This window comes from Mustela lutreola, chromosome 8 (assembly GCF_030435805.1).
Source record: "Mustela lutreola isolate mMusLut2 chromosome 8, mMusLut2.pri, whole genome shotgun sequence".
Classification (NCBI taxonomy): Eukaryota; Metazoa; Chordata; class Mammalia; order Carnivora; family Mustelidae; genus Mustela; species Mustela lutreola.
In genome coordinates, this window is record NC_081297.1 from 62,533,143 (window position 1) to 62,553,307 (window position 20,165).

General features: G+C 46.4%; 1 protein-coding gene across 1 annotated transcript; it reads left to right on the plus strand.

Annotated features, from left to right (window-relative positions):
- Positions 1 to 11,528: 11,528 nt before the first annotated feature.
- On the plus strand, positions 11,529 to 19,643 carry LOC131837918 (keratin, type II cytoskeletal 2 oral-like). Its single transcript, XM_059183572.1, has 9 exons — positions 11,529 to 12,158; positions 13,246 to 13,466; positions 14,848 to 14,908; positions 15,562 to 15,657; positions 16,254 to 16,418; positions 16,520 to 16,645; positions 17,237 to 17,457; positions 18,770 to 18,804; positions 19,222 to 19,643. The coding sequence occupies exons 1-9, from the start codon at positions 11,529 to 11,531 to the stop codon at positions 19,641 to 19,643; spliced, it is 1,977 nt and encodes a 658-aa protein (XP_059039555.1).
- Positions 19,644 to 20,165: the final 522 nt, after the last annotated feature.

Genomic DNA, 20,165 nt, shown 5'->3' on the forward strand with positions numbered 1-20,165 from the left:
CGGACCCCTCTGCCAACCATTCTGTCGCCAATAAAGTGCATTGTGTTTCACATCAAGCCTCTGCGTCTTCCCTGGCCACCTTTCTCCCCACTGGAGATTCCCCTCTTCCAGTGCTGTCTGTCTGCAGAACAGCTGGAATGCTGATTCTTTGCCTCTAAGGCAGTCACTCCCTCCTACCCACCGTATGGGATTGAAATGGGCAAGATTGGGTGGTTTCTGTATTGTTGGAGCATGGTAGAGGCAGGGTCACACTCCGGGAGGTCCTGTTGACTCACAGTTTTTAGAGGGGAAGGTGGGACCTTGTAGACTTTCATCTCCCCCTTGCCTTCTCTCATGTGGGGGAATCTAAGAGGGCCTTCAGTTGTTGAAGAGCTTGGGGATGGAGGAGTTCTTTCCTTGGCGCTGGTCCCTACTCCAGCTGACGAGCTGAAAGCTTTCCACCCCATCCAGGTACACCTGGGCAAGCATGAGCTGCTAGACCTCCAGGGCTGCAGGGATTTCCTGGAGCTACCTATCTCAAAGTCTGACCCCCAAACCCCACTCTGTTGAGGGAGCTCTGTGTCTTTTAAATCTTTCCTCCTTGGAGCACATATTAGAGGTTCTGAGAAGGTTTGTAGCAAAGACTACCTGTCAGCTGTCTTTAACCCAGCATTGCCCACAGAAGCCTTCTTTCTGGGTAAACAACTATTGACACTGGTGGGAAAATGTCCTACACCTGTCTGCATGCACACTGGGTCCTTTGCTTGTGTGCCAGCCATGGAAGCTTCCAGAACCAGGAAGCCCTGATTAAGTATCAGTTAGCCATGGCAGTGCTGTCTGGAAGTGCTGGCTGGCTAGAAGAAACTCAGGCTCAAGGAGTCCAAAAGCTTTATTTGCAAAGAAGGAGACCGAGGGTCAGAGAGGTCTGGTGGTTTGCTTAGGATCATAGAGCCTCTGAAGGTCTGAGCTGGGAGTGCACCCAAGCATCCTACGCCTGGAGCTCCTGCCCCTGCCCCACACTGTCTTTGAGGCTATATTTGCTCCCCTCATGGCCAGCTGCCTGGGTACGCAGAGAACACGTAGGCAATGGAGTAGAAATGAAAAGCCAAGCTGGGCCAGGGATGCAATATTTCCATCTTTGGCCAAAGCTGAATTTCTTCCAGAGAAGGGAAATGATAATTAAACAGAGAAAACCAGCAACTGGGGCTTGAGATTCACATGGACATCCTATTTTCTCACTTAGCAGAGCAATCCAGGGCCAGGAAGGGTCAGGAAGACTCTTTGCAGGATGTGGGATTTGGTAGCTATTGCTTCATCTTTGCGCAGGAAGGTGTCTTTTCTGACTGGCACCCTTTCATGGACAAGGCTAATCAGATGAGACCGAGTACCTGCCCCACCTCAGAGCTCAGAGGGTTGGGTGCACGGGAACGTGCCAGGCCAGTGATGGGACAGCTGCTTCCCCTTACATGAAGTCTTTGTTAATGAATTCCTTTCTTCAACCAATATTCACTAAGTTAACTCTCAGGCACTGGGCTAAATGTTGGAGATACACTGGTGAGCAAAAATAAGATGTTGCGTTGCTCTTGTTCTAATAAGGGAGCACAACAACAAAGTAAACAAACAAACAAACAAAATAACTTCAAGCTCTGTGGTAAGTGTATGGGGAAGAGAACCTGGCGGCTGACCTGGAGAAATGGCAGGACTTGTGAACAGATTGGATGAAAGCATGTAGGAGAAGGAAGATGTGCCTGTGCTGCCTGGTTTTCCAGCAGGAGCAGCTGCATCACGGCTGATGCCGTCTGCAGAGGGGAGGGGAAGAGAGGGGCCGAAGGTAGGATGGATCTGAGGAGGCCCTTCAGGAGTTCAGCTCTAGATAAGTTTGAGCTGCTCACAAGATAGACATCTGGCCTACAGCTGGAGCAGTGAATGTGGCTTCAGAAGGGACACATATCAGGACTGGAGACTCCCATTTGGACATCATCCATATAAGGATGGTTAGGGTTGTTTCTAGAGCCATGGCAACTGCAGAGCTCTCCCAGGTGGGTGGAAGAGAAGAGGGCCCAGGCTGAGCTCCAGAATCCAGAGTCAAGGAGAAGAGAACAATCAGCCAGGCAGTAGAGGCTGGGCCAAGTTTTCCAGAATACCTACCCCTGAGAAGTCAAGGGGTTTCTAAATGGGCTCCAAGGGACGCCCAGATCAGGGCTAGCTTTTTTTGGGACACTGTCCACGTATCAAAGTTCACATTCAGCCAATGGCTTCTTTCCTTTGCTGTTCTCCCTGGACTCTAGCCACTGGCCCCTGTGCATCCTGTGGGGGTTTTCAGGACACCCCAACCATCTAAGTAGCCTTCAGGTGGCAGGGGGAATCCATGCAGCTTCTTAAAGGGGAGAGTAGCCAGGGATAGGCTGGCTCGGGAGGAATGGCACCATGGAGAGGGCCATTTCTTGGAGGTGTCATTGTCCCAAAGAAATGACCAAGCAGGGACGCCTGGGTGGCTCAGTTGGTTAAGCAGTTGCCTTCGGCTCAGGTCATGATCCCAGCGTCCTGGGATCGAGTCCCACATCAGGCTCCTTGCTCCGCGGGGAGCCTGCTTCTCCCTCTGACTCTGCCTTCCACTCTGCCTGTGTTCACTCTCACTCTCTCTCTGACAAATAAATAAGTAAAATCTTAAAAAAAAAAAAAAAAGAAAGAAAAGAAATGACCAAGCAGGTGAACTCAGTGCTAAGACCTGAGATTGAAGGAATTAACTCCATGCGTGGCTGGATATTCTCTACCTAGCCCTGATCATTTCTGATCCAGGCTGGAAACACTTCCAGGGAACTTTGACTGATTCTGAGGACTCCTCTTTTTTCTTCACTTCAGCTTTTACAGAATTTATTTGTGAAATTCTATGGTGATTTTTTCAGGTGCTCTTAAGTCTCTGGGCTTGGGTTTGCTTTCTTCCACTTGACTAGACTTTTAAAAAATCTTTTGAGCAAGGAGCCAATTGGTGCTGTGTTGTCCATTCTTTTCCTATCCTCTGAGGCACGTTTGTTTGGCCATAGGGGAACTCTCCATGACTGTTGAGTAATGCTGACTTGTATGCCTTAAACTGGAATTTGGGGCTCTCTCTGCTTTGGTTCACTCCTGTTTTGTTTGCTCCTTGGGTGTGGAGTGGTACACCCTCCTGTGATGCCACGGGGACCCAACTGCAGTCCCTCACCCCATTCCCATCCCCATCCATTCCTCTCTGCCTACTCCCTCCCCACACCCCACCAAGGAAGAACACACCAAACAGTTCCTTCCTGTTCCAAGAGCTTGTTGACTCATTGGTTTACGCATTCCTGCAGGTCAAGGAAACCAAAATGGGTTTTTAGATTTTGGGTTATTTCATTCTTTCTCCTTCTGGGATGTAGGTTATGGGTCAGAACAAGTATCAACAGTGATGGTGATACAGTCACAAAAGGCTCAGTTAAGGTAACCAGGGGATTGTTTTCCCCCACAAGAATCTGCCTCTGGATAATCCAGACTGCTGATGATCAGGATTTGCATAGAAAGTTCTGGGTAATTTGTAGGAAGCTCTCTGTGTGACGGTTCTCTGTTTCGCCTAGAGCTGGGTGGGGCTTGTTGGGCAAACATCAGAAATCTCATCTCTTGGAATTTGGGCTGCCCCTTCTCTGTCTTCTCAGCACTTTGGCCCCTGTGCATTCTCCCTTTGCTTCCGAGGCCAGAAATGTAGACACCCTGCAACAATTTTGGAAAGACTGAGAAAAACTCACTTGAGTTCTGAAAGTACTTCTTCACATATTTATCTATATTTTTCACAAGCCCTTTTGGGATGCAAACTGTACAATGAACATCTCTGTTATGCCTAAAATCAGTCTAATCAGCCCTGATATTTCCAGCCCAGGCTGAAGGCTAGTTGGTTTTCCTAGGATACCACTGATAGGGGTATTGTGGGAGCAATCTGTTATCTTTAGAATCAGTGGTGACATCAACTTCTGGAGAAGAAGGGGGCAGGAGAGGATGGTTCTAGATGGCAGTAAAGCAGAAATTTTCATAGGGGGCAATCTCCCCTCCCCCTCCAGAGAGAACATTCGGCAATGTCTGGTTATATTTTTGGTTGTTGCAACAGAAGGAGTCCTATGGGCATTTAGAGTGTAAGCACCTACAACGTACAGGACCGACCCCTGATCAAGAATTATCCAGCTTAAAGTGTCAGTAGGGCTGCTGTGGAGAAACTGGGAAAGCAGGTAAGAGGTCATCGCATTCACCCCTCTCTTTAGGAAAGGATCCTTGGTTATACTGATCTTGGTTATAGCTGAGCTGCATAGAGACAATTTTCCCTTTGAGGGAAGTAGATATTTTTAGGAGTTTGTTTTAAAACAGAAATGTCCCTCTACTCTGGACAAAGTCACAGGAAAGAAGCCAGTCAAGCAGTGTGGCCCTATGTGGGCATTTGCAAGACCTGTGCCAATGAACTGCAAAGTATTGTAGTTCTGGAATAAACCTGGCCGTTTTATGCCCTGTGCTTTTGACAGTCTTCCCCTTTGCTAGGAATACTCATTCCATCTTGATTTACTTGACTAGCTCTTACTATCATTGATGATCATTCAGGTTCTACCTCCTACAGGATTTGCTGGACCACCACATGGCCCTGAGGTCTGCCTGTGCTCCCACGGGACCTGTTAACCCCCTTTCCTCCCTTGCCCTTTTGTATTAAGATGACCAGTTTCATGTCTGTTCTTCATACTAGCATGGAAGGAACTCGAAGGGATGGATGTGTCTTCTTCGTCTTTGTGTGTCCCCATGCTCACAGTGTCTCTCACGTGACACTGTGAATTTTACTGAGCTAATGAGGTACTGGAAAAGGATAGGGTGGGCTCTTCAATGCAACGCTGTCCTGACATATTTCACAAAAACAACGCGATTAAACAACTCATTGTTGTTCTGTACTTACTGGCGCAAGTCGTACGCCAGGTAATTTGCACGTGTCATTTCATTTAATCCTTACCATAGGAGGCAGGTAGTTATTATCCTCATTTTCTAGATGAGGAACCTGGGGCTTAGAGAGGCAGAGTAACACGCCTGGTCTCAGCAATGGAAGTGGTAGATCTGAGCCTCTAATCCAAAGCCTACTCTTGCAACCACTGGAGTGAAGGGGGCTGGCTGACTTTGCCCTGTCTGGGATGCCCTCTCTTGTACTAGCTCCGGAGCATGGTGCTAACAGCTCTCTGGAGTCTCGAGGAGCCAGAAGCTCCAAACCTGGTTTGGTTCCAAACCAAACCTGAAGTTCCTAGGCGAGCAGGAGAGGTTTTTTTTCCGGCTTCCGAGGCCCCGTGAGGGGGGCAGGTCCACCTTCAACTCTAGAGAGTTCTGATCTCCAGTATAGAAGCCAGAGATCAACCAGGAAAAATAACCTTGATAATGATGGGTGTTTCTCTTTGATGCCAAAGAGGAATTCGCAAGGTGTCAAACTATTTTCATTCATGCAAGTGGATACTTCCAGGCATGTCTGTCCATCACTTTCTGTGGGTGGGTTCTTTAAATGTCCAAGTGGACATTTCACTTTTCAGTCTGGGTGGTGTGATTTGACTTGCTGCAGCCCACATGAATCCATGACAGGATCTGGATAGCCTAATTAAAACCCTATGTCTGGGACACCTGGGTGGCTCAGTCAGGTAAGCATTTGGCTCGGGTTATGATTCCAGGGTCCTGGGATGGAGTCCCACTTTGGGCTCCTGGCTCAGCAGGGAGCCGGGTTCTTCCTCTGCCTGCCCCTTCCCCTGTTTGTGCTCTCTCCCACTCTTTCTGACAAATAAATAAATAAAATCTTAAAAAAACAAAACAAAACCCTAGGTCAGTCAGCTAATTGATTTGGGGCAAGTTAATTGACCTCACTAAGCTCGTGTCCTTATCTATGAAATAAGAGTGAAAATTCTGACTTTGTGGCATTTTTATGACCATTAGAAATTATACTCATAAACAGCTTAATTTCGTGCCTGGTGTATGGCAGGCACTCAGTCCACATTAGCAATTTTTATATCCTTTTTACAGATGTGTAAAAAGAGCAAAGATTAGAAAGAGGACATTCTTGTCACTAAAGCATAGCCCCCACAATTCTTGGAAGTATGCAGTAGCCCAATGAATATTTGTTGACTGATGGGCGACGGCATTACTGATGAGCCCCTGTAGTGGGAAACTGGCTTGACCAGGCATGGAAGACTGGCTTTTATGGAACTCGCCATGCTGACACTGTGATTCCTTGCAATTGGATACAAAAATCATCAGACTTCAGTGCTTCATTGACCCTAAACTGGGCTACCCTTTAACATTCCTCCCTCTTTTAGCCTCTAGACTGGTATTTTCTAGGAAGGCTCTTACATCAACATCATCATCATCACAGGAGCTACCATATGCTGACCACTTGCCCTGTGGAGGGGTTTCTAATGCTACTTCCTCTAGTCCTCACAGCAAACTAATGAGGTGGTTATGCTAACACAAATTTAGAAAACAGAAAACCGAGGGCAGAGAATAAAATGACTCACTGGAGGCATTGTTACTGGAAAACGGCAAGGCTGGGATTTGAGCACCTGCCTAACTCCAAGGTCTCCATGTTTTCCACCCCTCCACCCTGCAAAAAAAGAGAAAGAGAAGAGGTCATTTGAAGTCCAGAATATTCAGAATGCCAATGAAAAGGGATGAGGCCTTTCCCCCATGGTGCTTTCTGAGGGAAGGTCAAGGCAGCAAGACCATGGCTGGTGAGAGATCTGTGTAGACAGGGGAATTGGTCCTTGGGGACCTACTCCATTTTCCAGCATCCCAGAGCTCTTCTCCTAACTTCATCTACCTTCAGGCTTTAGTCTGCTCTCAGCTTCCTCTCTCATGCATGGAGCTTTCTCTTTGAGCATAAGACTGGTTTCTTTAACTTTATGCCTTAACCCCTTGGCTGCCCTATGTGCCCCTTCTCATCCATTCCAGATGCATAGCTGGACTAGTGCTTCTCTAAGTGTGTACTTATAAGGGTTAAAATAGAAAGGTTTTGTTGTTAAGTTTGTTTGGGAAACTCTAATATAGTAAAAGTAAATTATTTTTTTCTATGTGACTTCTTAGGGCTTTTAAATGTGCTTTATTAGAACCCTAAGGGAGGGACACCTGGGTGGCTCAGTTGATTAAGCAGCTGCCTTTGGCTCAGGTCATGATCCCAGGGTTCTGGGATCGAGTCCCACATCGGGCTCCTTGCTCAGCGGGGAGCCTGCTTCTCCCTCTGCCTCTGCCTGCCATTCTGTCTGCCTGTGCTTGCTCTCCCCCACCTCTCTGATAAATAAATAAAACCTTTAAAAAAAAAAAACCCTAAGGGAAAGCTATAGAAATTTCGCTTTCCAAACTTATTTGGCCAAAGAACTTTTTTTTTTTTTTTTTTTTTTTAAATCAAGGCTATCTTGGGGGATAGTATTTGGCCCCAAATAAGCCCTGGGAGAGAATCCAGTATGAGATAAAGATTTAGGGGTGAGTTGAAGAGCACTGTAATCGAGTCTGGAGAGAAGACCAGAATTAGACTGAATTATGATTGTTAATGTTACTAAGACTTAGTAACATAAGGATTTACCCATACTTAGATTTTTTTTCTTTTTTAATCAAACTTTAGCTATAAAGGGAGCTAACCCTATGTGGTAATATATATTTTTTGTTCATTTGTTAAATAAAGTTATTTCAGTAGCGATATTTTAATTTAATTATATATTTTAAAGGTTTTTATTTTAATTTCATTTGGTTAATATGTACTGTAATATTAGATTCTAGTGTGCAATATAGTGATTCAAGATTTACATACAACACCACCCAGTGCTCATGACAACAAGTGTTCTCCTTCACCCCCATCACTTGTTTAAAAAACTGTGTATCTTACTGAAAGAAGATGTTACTTGAATGATGGTTCACACACTGTGTAGTGTCCAATATAAGTTTTTATTTTAACATGGTAGAAAGTAGAACACGATTTAGTCCAGGGGCAGTATACCCAGAATGACTGTTTATTTTTCTTTTTTGGGGGAAGACAATTTAATGATTATCTTGGAAATTTGATCTGTGAATCTGCATATACAAAGGTCACATAACGATCACCCCTTCATCTTCAGCTCCCAGGTAGAGAGGGATATCTGCATACTTTGACCTAGAGGTAGTGACTGCTGTCTCAGGATTCGTTCATCTACTCCCAATTATATTATGGGCAACTAATTCTTAAGCATTCTCATTGCAGTTGAACACTAGAGAACAATCTGTCTAGAGGAAATAACTCTGCTTGGTGACAATTACCCCTAATTTATAGGTGAGGAAATAAGGATCCAGAGCACTCAACCACTTGGCAACCTTGACATGGAAGGTTCTGCAAGGCAAGGGATTAGAAGAACTCAGATAGTTGGCAGCAGGCAGCACATTTAGATGCCACTGCTCTAAAAGATCCTGCAGTGAATAAGAGAAATATTGCCGAGGATGCTAACTAGTTATTTCCAGAAGCTTCAGTCAACTGCTGAGAAAACAATCTCAACTGGCTAAATAGGGTGATGCTTTGGCAGGCTCAGGAGATATGGATTAGGCAACCCAACCCAAACCTGTGTTTTTGTGACCTGCCCATTTCTCTCTCTATCCCTCTTCTCCAGCATATGCCAGGATGGAAGAGGTGAGCCACACTTAGGAGATTGCCACCCGCTGCCTCAGCACTAGAGCCAAGGGAGGGGAAGGGAATCAGAGTCACTGATGTCTGTTCTTGTTTGCTTTGGGCTCTCACCTGGGGATTCAGGAGAGCCTGTCTAAGCTTTCTTCTCAGGGAGGCATTTGATCTTCTGCTTTTAAGGGAGTTCCGGAGAATGTGAATAAAAACCTCACCAAGAAGGACTGACATTCAACTGACAGGTTGAGTAAGTGTCTCAAAGAAGAACCCAACAGAGATCCCCTTCATGGATTTTCTATGGAAAGATAATGTTGATTTAAAAATCCAAATATTTGTTTCTGGGCCCCATTTAAATCTCCAAACAATCCCGCAAGTGAGGTAGAATCCTCATTTTACAAATAAGGAAAGAGAGACTCAAAGAAGTCAAGTACCTTGTCCAAGGTCACTAATGAGTGCAAGGTAGACAAGGGAATTGAACCAGGTCTTCTGAAGTTCATGATGAAAGGTCTTCTGTTAGACCACAATTACCTTACTCTTGTGTGGCATTTTATAATTTTCAAGGGACTTTCACTTATGTTATATCCTGTGAGGCTCCCTACAAACTACTGAGGTAGGAAAGGATTTGACAGATTAGAACACAGACTTAGTGAGTTAAATCACAACACAAGGTCATCGACACTAATCCCTCCTAGCAGAGGTCTTGCCCTCCACTATCCTGACTTGGTTTTCTTACTCTTTACCCTCAGTCAGCTTTCTTTTCTTACTATCCTTTGGTGGGTTGCTCAGGGGTACAAAGTTGTTTTTGAGAACGGCCAAGGTTAAACTTATTTCCTTTCCCTGTGTCCCCAAGTAAGGTACTAGCAATAGTTTAGTGTATAGCCTCTTATTTGGAGTAAAAAGCCATACTACACATTTTATATTTATATATATATTATTTATTTATTATAATATATTATTTTATGTAAATAATATATATTTACATATTTATATTTATAGATTTATTTATATATATATTTGTATATTTATATATACTTGCAACAGCCCATGGAGTACTTGTTAATATAGTTGAGGAAAACAAAGCACATAAAAGTTAAGTAATTTGTCCAAGGTTAAAGAGCTGGTGAGTGGTGAAGCTGGGATTCTAACCAGGCAGACTGGCCCTAGACAAACCTGCAGAACAGAAAATTAAGAATTGGCTACAGAACAGTTAAAATTGCTTGACTTCAGGATCTTCAGACCTATCCGCTGCCCTAGAATGTTTTGTCTGAAAATCATCCCAGAAAGACAGTGTTCACTATTGATTTGATTGGAAATCTGGAGATATACCGGAGATACACCAAGCACTTATTTCTCGGGGAGTCTAGAATCACCTCCTCCTACTCTGTCATATTTTATAGAGTCCTGAATGTGAATAGAAACCTGAGAACATATTCTTGCCATGTGTGGTGTGGTTGGGTGTGGAGGGGGGTTGGCATGGGAATGGGGGATAATTGAGCTGTCAGAAGTTAGAGCAATAATGTACCAGCATACCTATTCTACCACCAAGGGTCCTCCATCCTTCCTTCTCCTAAATCCCTGGGCTCAGATTAAATACCCATAGTTAGCCAGTGCATCCCAAACTTCCTTGGTCATAAGGATTACCTGAAGGGTTTGTTAAAAAATGTAGGCACTCAAGCCCTTCCTCTGAAGATTTGTATTCCTTAAGACTGGGGTGAGACCTCAGTCTAGATATTTATATTCTTAGGCACTGGTTATGGGTCAGTTAACACAAGTCAATGCTTACCCTATGCAAGAAGTTGGTGATTCAAAATGAGTAGGACTCATTCCCTTTCCTTGATGAGCTCAGGAGCCTACAGGCTGTACTGAAAATTAACATATAAGTTTATTTTAAGACATAGTGAGAAAAGTACAGGGTGTGGTGGGAAAACAAGGTGATGGAGGGGTTGGCAGATCTTAAGGCCATCAAATCTGACATAGCATGCACTCTTATCCTGAGATGAATGGGATCTTTCATTTTACTCCACCAGCCAACTGGAGGGTCCCCACATTGTGTCCTCTCTTTCTTTTGGATCCAGAAATCACCTCCTGTGGGTCAAGGATGGTGGTGGGTACAAGGATGGTGGCAAAAGGGTATGGATGGTAGGTCAAAGATGGAGACTCCTCCCTATACCTGTCCTTTTCCACTTTCCAAGCCTCATACTTGTTTGCTTCATATATGACCCCCACTTTTCCCAAGGTCAGACATTTTATTTTGTTTTATTTCCCATGAACAGCACTGCTCAGCTCAAATGGCAGGCTGGCTCGAATGGATGCCCTTGGCTGAGGTGGTGCCAGACTGGACCTCTGCTTTCCCATTCCCCCACCCCAAGCCCTCCTCTGGACATTTCTCTGCAGCGGTGGGCATAGATGATATGTCACTGGGCTATGGTACTCTGGCATTGCAGGGAGGGATCCAGCTCACATGGAAGAATTTGTCTGGTCCTCACCTCTGTGTCATGGAGTTCCATGGGTCGTAAGACCCTGGTGTCAAAACCCAATTCATTCTGCTGGATCAGGTGCTGTCTGAGTTCCCTAAGCCCCCTGAGGAAATCACAGGGAAGAAGAGAGGAGAGTTCCAGTCTTTTGTCAACTGTGGCAAGTTTGGGTGATTAAGCTAAAAAAGCAAAGTCATTTTGGTCCAGAGGATTAGTTTGGAGGTGTGTTGTAAGTCTACAAGTAACTTATTGCCTGGGAGGCAAACCAAACCCAAGATGACTCTCAGCTAATTGCTTGCCTTTCCTTGTGCCAAGCCTAGCTCTCTGGTATATAAAGGCCACCCTCCTCTTTGTCCCCATCCTCTGCCTTCACCCCTCTCAGCCCTTGCTAAGTGATTGCTAGCTGACCTCCAAGCTCTCTCACCATGAACAGACAAGTCTGCAAGACATCTGGTGGCAGCAGCCATGGATTCTCGGGCCGCTCTGCCGTGGTCTCCGGCAGCAGCAGGATGAGCTGTGTGGCCCGCTCTGGGGGAGCTGGCGGAGGAGCCTGTGGGTTCCGGGCCGGAGCAGGCGGCTTTGGCAGTCGCAGCCTCTACAGCCTGGGTGGCAACAAGAGCATCTCCATCAGTGTGGCTGGTGGCTCCCGGGCTGGTGGCTTTGGGGGAGGGCGTAGCAGCTGTGGCAGTGGCTTTGGAGGTGGCTTTGGAGGTGGCTTTGGAGGTGGCTATGGAGGTGGCTATGGTGGTGGCTTTGGTGGTGGTAGAGGAATGGGAGGTGGCTTTGGAGGAGCTGGTGGCTTAGGAGGGGCTGGTGGCTTTGGTGGAGCCGGTGGTTTTGGTGGGCCTGGTGGCTTTGGTGGGCTTGGTGGCTTTGGTGGGCCTGGTGGCTTTGGTCCTGGTGGCTTCCCTGGAGGAATCCAGGAAGTGACTGTCAACCAGAGCCTCCTGCAGCCCCTCAATGTGGAGATTGACCCCCAGATTGGACAAATAAAGACCCAGGAGCGGGAGCAGATCAAGACCCTCAACAACAAGTTTGCCTCCTTCATCGACAAGGTAAGGGCAGAGCTCAGAGGTGCCATGGAAGGTTTTGGCTGCCTAGGGTGTTGGTGTATGAAGACGCCAGGGGGATCTGCTAGGCTTATAGGCAGGGGTATTAGCTTCCTGTCCTGGTTTTGCCTTGGGCCCTTCAGGAGAGCAGGCATGCTCTTGCTCTTCAGGCCCTATTTTCCCCGCTGTGAAATAGGGAAAGGATTCTAGCTTCTGATTTTCTTCTAGGGATAGGACTAGGGAAAATGAAGTGAGGGTCCAAACTTGTTTGTTGTCATTTGAAGAATAGGACATTAGTCACGAAATCATTATAGTTAACATTCAATTTCTCTTGAAAAGCAACTTCCTGATAATATAAACTAGCTGGTAATCAAACTTGTATTAGTAAGAATCTTGGGACTGCCTCTCAGTGATGAGTGTTGGCAACTAATTTATCATCTGAATGGTCTTGCATTTTAACTGATATTAATTTGTGTTGTCTATGCTGGGGCAAGGAAGGGTGTGCTGGGTCTGGGGTAATAAGCCTGGGGTTTGAAGTTAAACCCAGATCAGCTATATGCTGAGTAACTGAAGGGGAAAAAAACTAGAGGAAATATGAAACAACTTAGGAAAATTTAGACCCTGTTGACTGTTTTCACTGCCTATAGGATGGTAAAATTTTCACTTAAAAACAATTATAAGTAACTTTATTTATGCCTATCTTCTGTACTTGTGTTCTGAAGGATCACCATAGACTAGGGCAGTGATGGCTGTGACTCTTACTTAGCTTGGTCACTTAGTAATCAGGTCAGTTTGGGCAACTTAAACTGTTTAAGATTCCATTTACTATGTACAAAGGGATAATAACACTTCCTTTTTAGATGGTGGTGAGGATTAAATGAGATAGAATAAGTGAAAATGGTAGGTACAGAGTAAACAATACATTGTGTCTCTCCCTTGTCTAAATTCTCATTCTTCTCAGTTAAAAAAAAAACTCCAGAGGCTACTGCAGATTGGAGAACTGGGTTCATTTCCACATCTCCACTCTTTGAAATGCATGGTCCCACTTGCCCAACTCAAGAGGCTAATTCCTTTTCTTTTTCACCTGATACAGGTGCGGTTCTTGGAACAGCAGAACAAGGTCCTGGAGACCAAATGGGAGCTGCTCCAGCAACAGACCACAGGCTCTGGCTCAGGACCCAACAACTTGGAGCCTTTCTTTGAATCCTACATCAGCTTCCTGCGCAGGCAGTTGGATTTGGCTCTGGGGGAGAGAGGGAACTTGGAAGGAGAACTGAAGAACATGCAGGACCTTGTGGAAGACTTCAAAAAGAAGTAAGGGCCTCAACTGGGGAGTTACCCCTTATGGGGGATTAGCAGGGAGTTGTAGCCCCAGCTTGAGATTTTAACTGTTCCAGATTGTACCTTCAGTCAATACTCTTAGATGGACTTGCTGAGTGAGACATGACCAAGCGGAAGGGGATAAGAGGGTGGGGACTGAGACTTCAAGGTGGTTGATTATGACAGATTTTTCAGGCTTCAGGGACCCCTCCTGCACTAGTCTAGTTGGATAAGAGAATCTACCCAGAGAGAGTCTGCCCTTCACACTTATTGTACATAGGGATCACCTTGGAAGCTTGTCAGAAATGCACATTCCTGTGCTCTGGTTCCTAGACATTCTGAATCAGTAGGTGTGGGGCAGGTCCCAGGGGTCCGAGTGCCCCACAGCACCAGGAGTTCCTGGCAGATGCTCTAGGGCCACACTTTGTAAAGTACTCTTTCAATGTGCCCAATACCCTGTCTCTGGAGCTTCAATCAGCCCCCTTCTGCATGTTTGGGGCTGTAGTTGACACCATCTGAGGTCTGTAAGAGGTAAATTTGGCCTCTCAAGGTGGGGAGGGAGCTCAGGACATAACCAGGGTCAGGACCCACGGGGTGGGCACACCTGTTCTGAGGAGGCCCCATTCCGGTTTAACTGCACAAACCTGGCGGACACCCAGGCTCTGTGCTGAGCACTGGGAATCCAGTGGCAACTCAGATTGACATTGCTCAGACATCTCTTCTCCTGGAACCATTCCATTTTTCAATCTTCATGAGATCTAGACCCCTGGTGGGAGATTATTGTCATGAATAAGCAGGAATCTCATAACCTTGATGCATTCAGAAGACATGAATTTATTCTTAACCCAAATTCCATAAGAAGCAACTCTAATTAATGAAAAGAAGTGGAACAGAGGCAGAAAACCTGGTCTGAGCACATACCTCTCTGGGTCTCATATACACATCTTACGCTTTGTGATGTCTGCCAGAGCCAGGCAAGTAGTCAGGCTCCTTGAAGTCTTCTCCCACTCTGCCTACCCACACTTCAGCCTATCACCAGGACTTGGGGGGAGAGGGGTGAGACAGTGGCCTCAGCTCTGAGAGGCCTCTAAGCCAGACTGGCTACATAATTCTGGGGGTTCAGTGCAAAATGAAAATGCAGGGCCCTTGTTAAAGAAATTACTAAGAATTTCAAGATGGCCCTAGCAGAGCATTAGACTGAATGAATGTGAGGACCTTCTGAACCTAGGGCCCTGTATAACTGCACAGGTCACATGAAGCTTGTCTTGTCTCTGGGTGAGTGGATTCTGTGTGAGTACTTGGGATCCTCTCTCTCTCTCTCTCTCTTTTGCTTTGGGAATGTCACTGTCCAAATGTGTGCTTCTTTCTGTACCAGGTATGAAGATGAGATTAACAAGCGCAATGCGGCTGAGAATGAGTTTGTGGGGCTCAAGAAGGTAAGAGAGCTGGGAAGAAAATGATGAGGCTTTATTTCTGAGCACTAACCCATGGAGTCAGCTGCTCTGGAGCATAAGGACCCTATGCTGTGTGTGGGGTTTACATTTCTCCTTACATTTTTGGAAACAAAGGAACCTGCTCTAAATACATTACTGGTGAGGGAGACATCTTACAATGCTACTGTGATTAATGAATTGATTAGTAATGTGAACTAATGAAGGTTTTATGTGTAGCATTAATCAAGGTCTTCAGCCTACCAGAGCACCTTGGATTTTATTAATAATAACAATCATCCAGTAGATCATCATAAAGATGAGGTAGTGAGAAGAATATCCTCATTTCTATTCAGAAGGTTGGTTATATAGCACCCCAAACCCAAAGTCACAGTTAGATAAATGTGATTTTTCTACCCTTACTCCAGTGTCTTGCTAGTGGTGTATATCTTATTAAAGCATTGGGGTTTAACTGGTCAAGGCATATAAGGGAAGAAAACCACTTTGATCTTCTTTTAGAAGGGAAAGTGAGGAGTGGAAATTAGGAGAACAGGGGAAGGACAAGGAGGAGGGACAAAGGCTTAGGAAAGAGCTGTGGTGTTTGGGGTAGAGTGGGTCATCCTGCTGGGTTTCCAATTTCCTGCCTTCACACCCTGTAGGATGTGGATGCGGCGTACATGAACAAGGTGGAGCTGCAGGCCAAGGTGGACAGCCTGACAGATGAACTGAACTTCTTGAGGACCCTCTATGAGATGGTGATTTTTTGATTCCTTGGTTTGCCAAGGTCCAGAGCCTTCCTGTCTGCATTTTCCCAGACATGCTTCCTGAGTAGGACTTTAGGGGATAGTCAAGTGGCAGAACTTGCCTAAAACAAGCAACAGGGCTCGGAACTCAGCTATGCTCCACCCAGAAAATGCTAACTTTGCTTTCCCAGACTGCATAGACCTGAACCATAGGGCCAAGATCCCTCTTTGTCTTTGTTTTCCCGCTGTTCTCAGTCTATTTTGCTCTATACTTTCCCTCTGGTCCTATACCAGTTATCATAGATAGCTCCTTCAGAGTACTCCTTCCTACTGTAGTCCCATGGAAACCCACACAGTTGGGCTCACTGCCTGATACTCTCAGGCTAACAACATGATTGTATTTGCACATTTGCCTTTCTCTTTAACTTTGTTGTCTGGGATCACTTAGGCTATAGCCAGGCCTGAAACGCAAGCTTAGTTTTCTAACTGTCCCATTCCTGGCCCCACTGTTGGGATATCTTTGCTGGCAAAAGATTCTTGGACTTCTTCATTCCCAGCATCTTCTGGGACCAAGGGGTGGTGAAAATGACCATCCATGTTCCCCATAGGAACTGTCTCAGATGCAGAGTCATGTCAGTGATACGTCCGTTGTCCTGTCCATGGACAACAACCGCTGCCTGGACCTGGACAGCATCATTGCCGAAGTCAAGGCCCAGTACGAGGACATTGCCCAAAGGAGCAAGGCAGAGGCTGAGGCACTGTACCAGACCAAGGTGGGAGCCTTCTCCTTGCCCTCATAGTCTAGGTTTAGGTCTTGCTGACCAAGAATGTTCTAACCCTGCAAAACTATGTTGACTGGTTTCCTCTCTGTCAGCTTGGGGAACTGCAGACCACCGCCGGAAGGCATGGGGATGACCTGAAGAACACTAAGAGTGAGATCATGGAACTCAACAGGGTGATCCAGAGGCTGCGGGCTGAGATTGAGAATGTTAAGAAGCAGGTGGGTCCGGACCTAATGGAGAGATCCTGGAGGTCCTCTGGGTCTTGAAGAGAAAGAGAAGCAACGATTATGCCTCTGCTACATGCTTTCTCTGTCCTTTCATATGTGTCATTTGTGGGGTAGCTGGGAGAGTCCATCCTCCCAGAGATTCTTTCTTGAATCTGAGCTTCTTGGAAAGTTCCCTAAGGAGAGATGGTTGCTCATTCTGGCTTTCCCAGTAAATCTTGCAACTGTAGGGATGGCTTTAAACACTTGGTTTCAGTAGGATCTGCCTTCAGTGAACTATTTATCATGCACTTCACATAACCTCATTGGCTAATTTGTATTACTGGACCAAAGTGATTAATTAGGCAAGGGAGTTTTTAACAGTCTTGCAAAAAACAAAAAGCCAAAAAACCAAAAAAACCACCCAGTTACTAGACCATTACTCCCTTTACCAGCAAATCAATGTTCCTCTGCTTGATGAGACAGAGTTAATTTCAGTGGGGTGTGGGACGGGGGTGTGGGACGGGGAAGAGAACTTTCAGGAAGGATCAGCTGTTTGTTTCTTGGTCACTATGCTAATTGGTCTCCTACCTCTTCCTGTCCTAGAATGCCAACCTGCAGGCGGCCATTGCTGAAGCTGAGCAGCGTGGGGAGATGGCCCTCAAGGATGCCAATGCCAAGCTCCAAGGCTTGCAGACTGCCCTACAGAAGGCCAAGGATGACCTGGCCCGGCTGCTGAAAGAATACCAGGAGTTGATGAATGTGAAGCTAGCACTGGATGTGGAAATTGCCACCTACAGGAAGCTGTTGGAGGGCGAGGAGTGCAGGTGAGGTGCTGTGGGGTCAGCATTCTCCTGAAAGGATTTTAGAGTGACCTTTTATAACAAAGAAAGAGAAAAAGATGATTGGAGAGGACAACCCAAACAAAGGGTAAGGAATCTCCTGAATGACGGAATTTAGAATTCAAGTGCCCCCATTTTTTTGTCAATCAAGATCATCCAGTTCTCCAGTTTACCGTGGCCAATGGTGTTGTATTACATAGCTCTGTTGATCTTCTTTATGAGCAATGAGTAAGGAGAAGTGCTTTGGGGTTATAACAAAAGTTACAGTGCTGTCCACTGAACTTCCTGAGATGACAGAAATGTTCTATGTGCTGTCTAATACAGTAGCTATTACTCATTTGAGTATTGAAATGTGGCTTGTGAAACTGAGGAATTGAGTTTTACACTTAATTTAATTTTAATAAAGTTGGCTAGCTTCAAGTGGCTAGCAGTTACCATATTGGACAGCACAGTACAGACTGTCCTGTGGCCCTCCACCCCTGAGACTGAATCCATAGGGAAAGTGGCTGATGCACACACACTCTGGAAAAAATAGCACAGTATCAAGTAGCAGATAAGGGTTTAGTGAATGGATATCAAATGCCAAAGGACTGTCAAGGCTCGAGAGATCTTTCTGCTGAAAGCTGCTCTATGTATCCTGTCCTCAGACATCTTCCAATTTGATAGAAGAAGCAGAGCTCAGGTGTGAGAAGGAAACTTAAGGATTTTTTTTTTTTATAAGTTTCTATGAAAAGGAGTGGGAGTGATGATGGTGCTATGTGTACTGGGAATTGCAGGATGAGGGTGAAGTGGTCAACAACAGTAGGTCCCACATTGGTAGGGTGTGCAGACATGCTCCACGTCTTCTCAGATATGTGGACATGCCTTCTCCATGAAAAAGAACAAGGCATAGAGAGATGGGTTGTGTGGGCGGGACATTTTCAAACTCATCATGTGTTGAGTGTCAGCCCCTCTCACATTTTACCCATCTGAACCACTAAAGGGCTAACCAACTGGGAGTTGGGTGTTGAGCAGTTGACCTGGAACAGATGATCTGGAAACTAAGGGAAAGAGGATAGACAGATGGAGAAATAGAGGGTGGCTGGTGAAGCTCCTGAACACCTCAACTCCCCAGAAGCAGGCTCTTTTCTTGGGGATACTGGGTCATAGAGACATTTGGAATAGCCTTTCTTCCCCTGGGGCCTTGACCCCTCATAGGGCAAATGGGGGTGTGTGACTCCCAAGGTTATGAACCCTCAGCTTTGTGGCTAATGACTCATGGCAGAAATAATGCATGTTTCCTTCTTTTCCTTTTTAGGATGTCCGGAGAGTGTCAGAGTGCTGTGAGCATTTGTAAGTAGCCCTTCAAAACTTTCTCCCTGGGTTGCAAAAAGGGTGACCAGGAACTCCTTCACTGCCAGCCTACAGCAGGACATCTTGACCCCTGCAAGGAGGCCAGGCCACCAAAGAGTGCCAGAGTCTCAGGCTATGACCACACAATCCCCTGCGAGCATAAGCAGGGAAACTCTAAGGCCAAAGCTAAAATGCCTGTGGTCTTGGAGAGTTCCCAAGATTGGAGAACCAGAAATTTCTGTGGATGCTGCTGGCTCTTGTTCTTGGGGGACACCAGAGGGCCAGGCTCACTCTTATCATTTACCAGCTTAGCCCTCAGAGAAGTTGAGTATCTTTCTCAAATTTGCACAGCTAAGCAGGGTAGAGCTGTGATCCAGACCTGGGCCTTTGCCTGAACTGAGTACCTCTTCTCCACAGCAGTGGTCAGCAATGTCACCAGCACAAGCAGCAGCTCTGGTGGAAGCCGTGGAGGGTTCAGTGGCAGCAGCAGCGGTGGCTACAGAGGCAGCAGCAGCAGCAGCAGAGGCAACAGTGGTGGCTACGGAGGGGTCAGTGGCAGCAGTGGCAGCGGCTACGGGATCAGCAGTGGCAGCAGTGGGGGCTACCAGAGTGGCAGCAGTGGGGGCTACCAGAGTGGCAGCAGTGGGGGCTACCAGAGTGGTAGCAGTGGGAGCAGGCTTAGTAGCGGAAGCAGCACCTCTGTGAGTCAGAGTGGAATTGGCTCCAGCTCTGGTGGCATCCACACCTCAGGAGGCAGCAGCTATAAGTCTGGCAGTGGAGGCAGCACTGGGATCCGCTTCTCCCAGACCACCAGCTCAAGTCAGCACTGCTCCAAGTGATCCTCTGGAGTTAAGTGTCTGTGCCCACTCGCAACCCTCTCAGCCTGCCCACAGCACTTCCCACTCTGCTTGGCATCAACAAATGCCAAACTCAACCTCGCTTTTCTTCAAGTTCCCTGGAGAAAGGGCTGAACTTCTTGGCTCCTCCATCCTCAGATCTCTCCTAAGCCAGGGAGGTCCAGCTGCTCATCTCAGATGACGATGCCCCTGACGATGGTAATGATACCTGAGCCCAAACTCCTGTGGGCCTTCCCAGCCTGGCCTGTTCCACCCTGGCCCATCTGCCTCTCTCACTGGGAGCTGATGGCCTGAAGCAGGCATATATCAGCCCTGCTGAGGAGGGGAGTGCTGGAGGGTGAATGGTTAAGTTCTCTGGACTGTTGGTTTGCAGGGTGCCCTCCCACATTTGGGCATCATGTCCTAACTTATCTCTGTCCCTTTAATTCCCCCAACTGTGGATCCTCTGGTGATGATCATGTTGCATTTTCTTTTCTCAATAAATTGCACTGTATTTCACATTCT

Coding starts and splice junctions, on each gene's coding strand:
- LOC131837918 (XM_059183572.1), top strand. CDS start 11,529: ATGAACAGACAAGTCTGCAAGACATCTGGTGGCAGCAGCCATGGATTC. Junction 12,159..13,245: donor TTGCCTCCTTCATCGACAAG/GTAAGGGCAGAG, acceptor CACCTGATACAG/GTGCGGTTCTTGGAACAGCA. Junction 17,458..18,769: donor TTGGAGGGCGAGGAGTGCAG/GTGAGGTGCTGT, acceptor TTTCCTTTTTAG/GATGTCCGGAGAGTGTCAGA.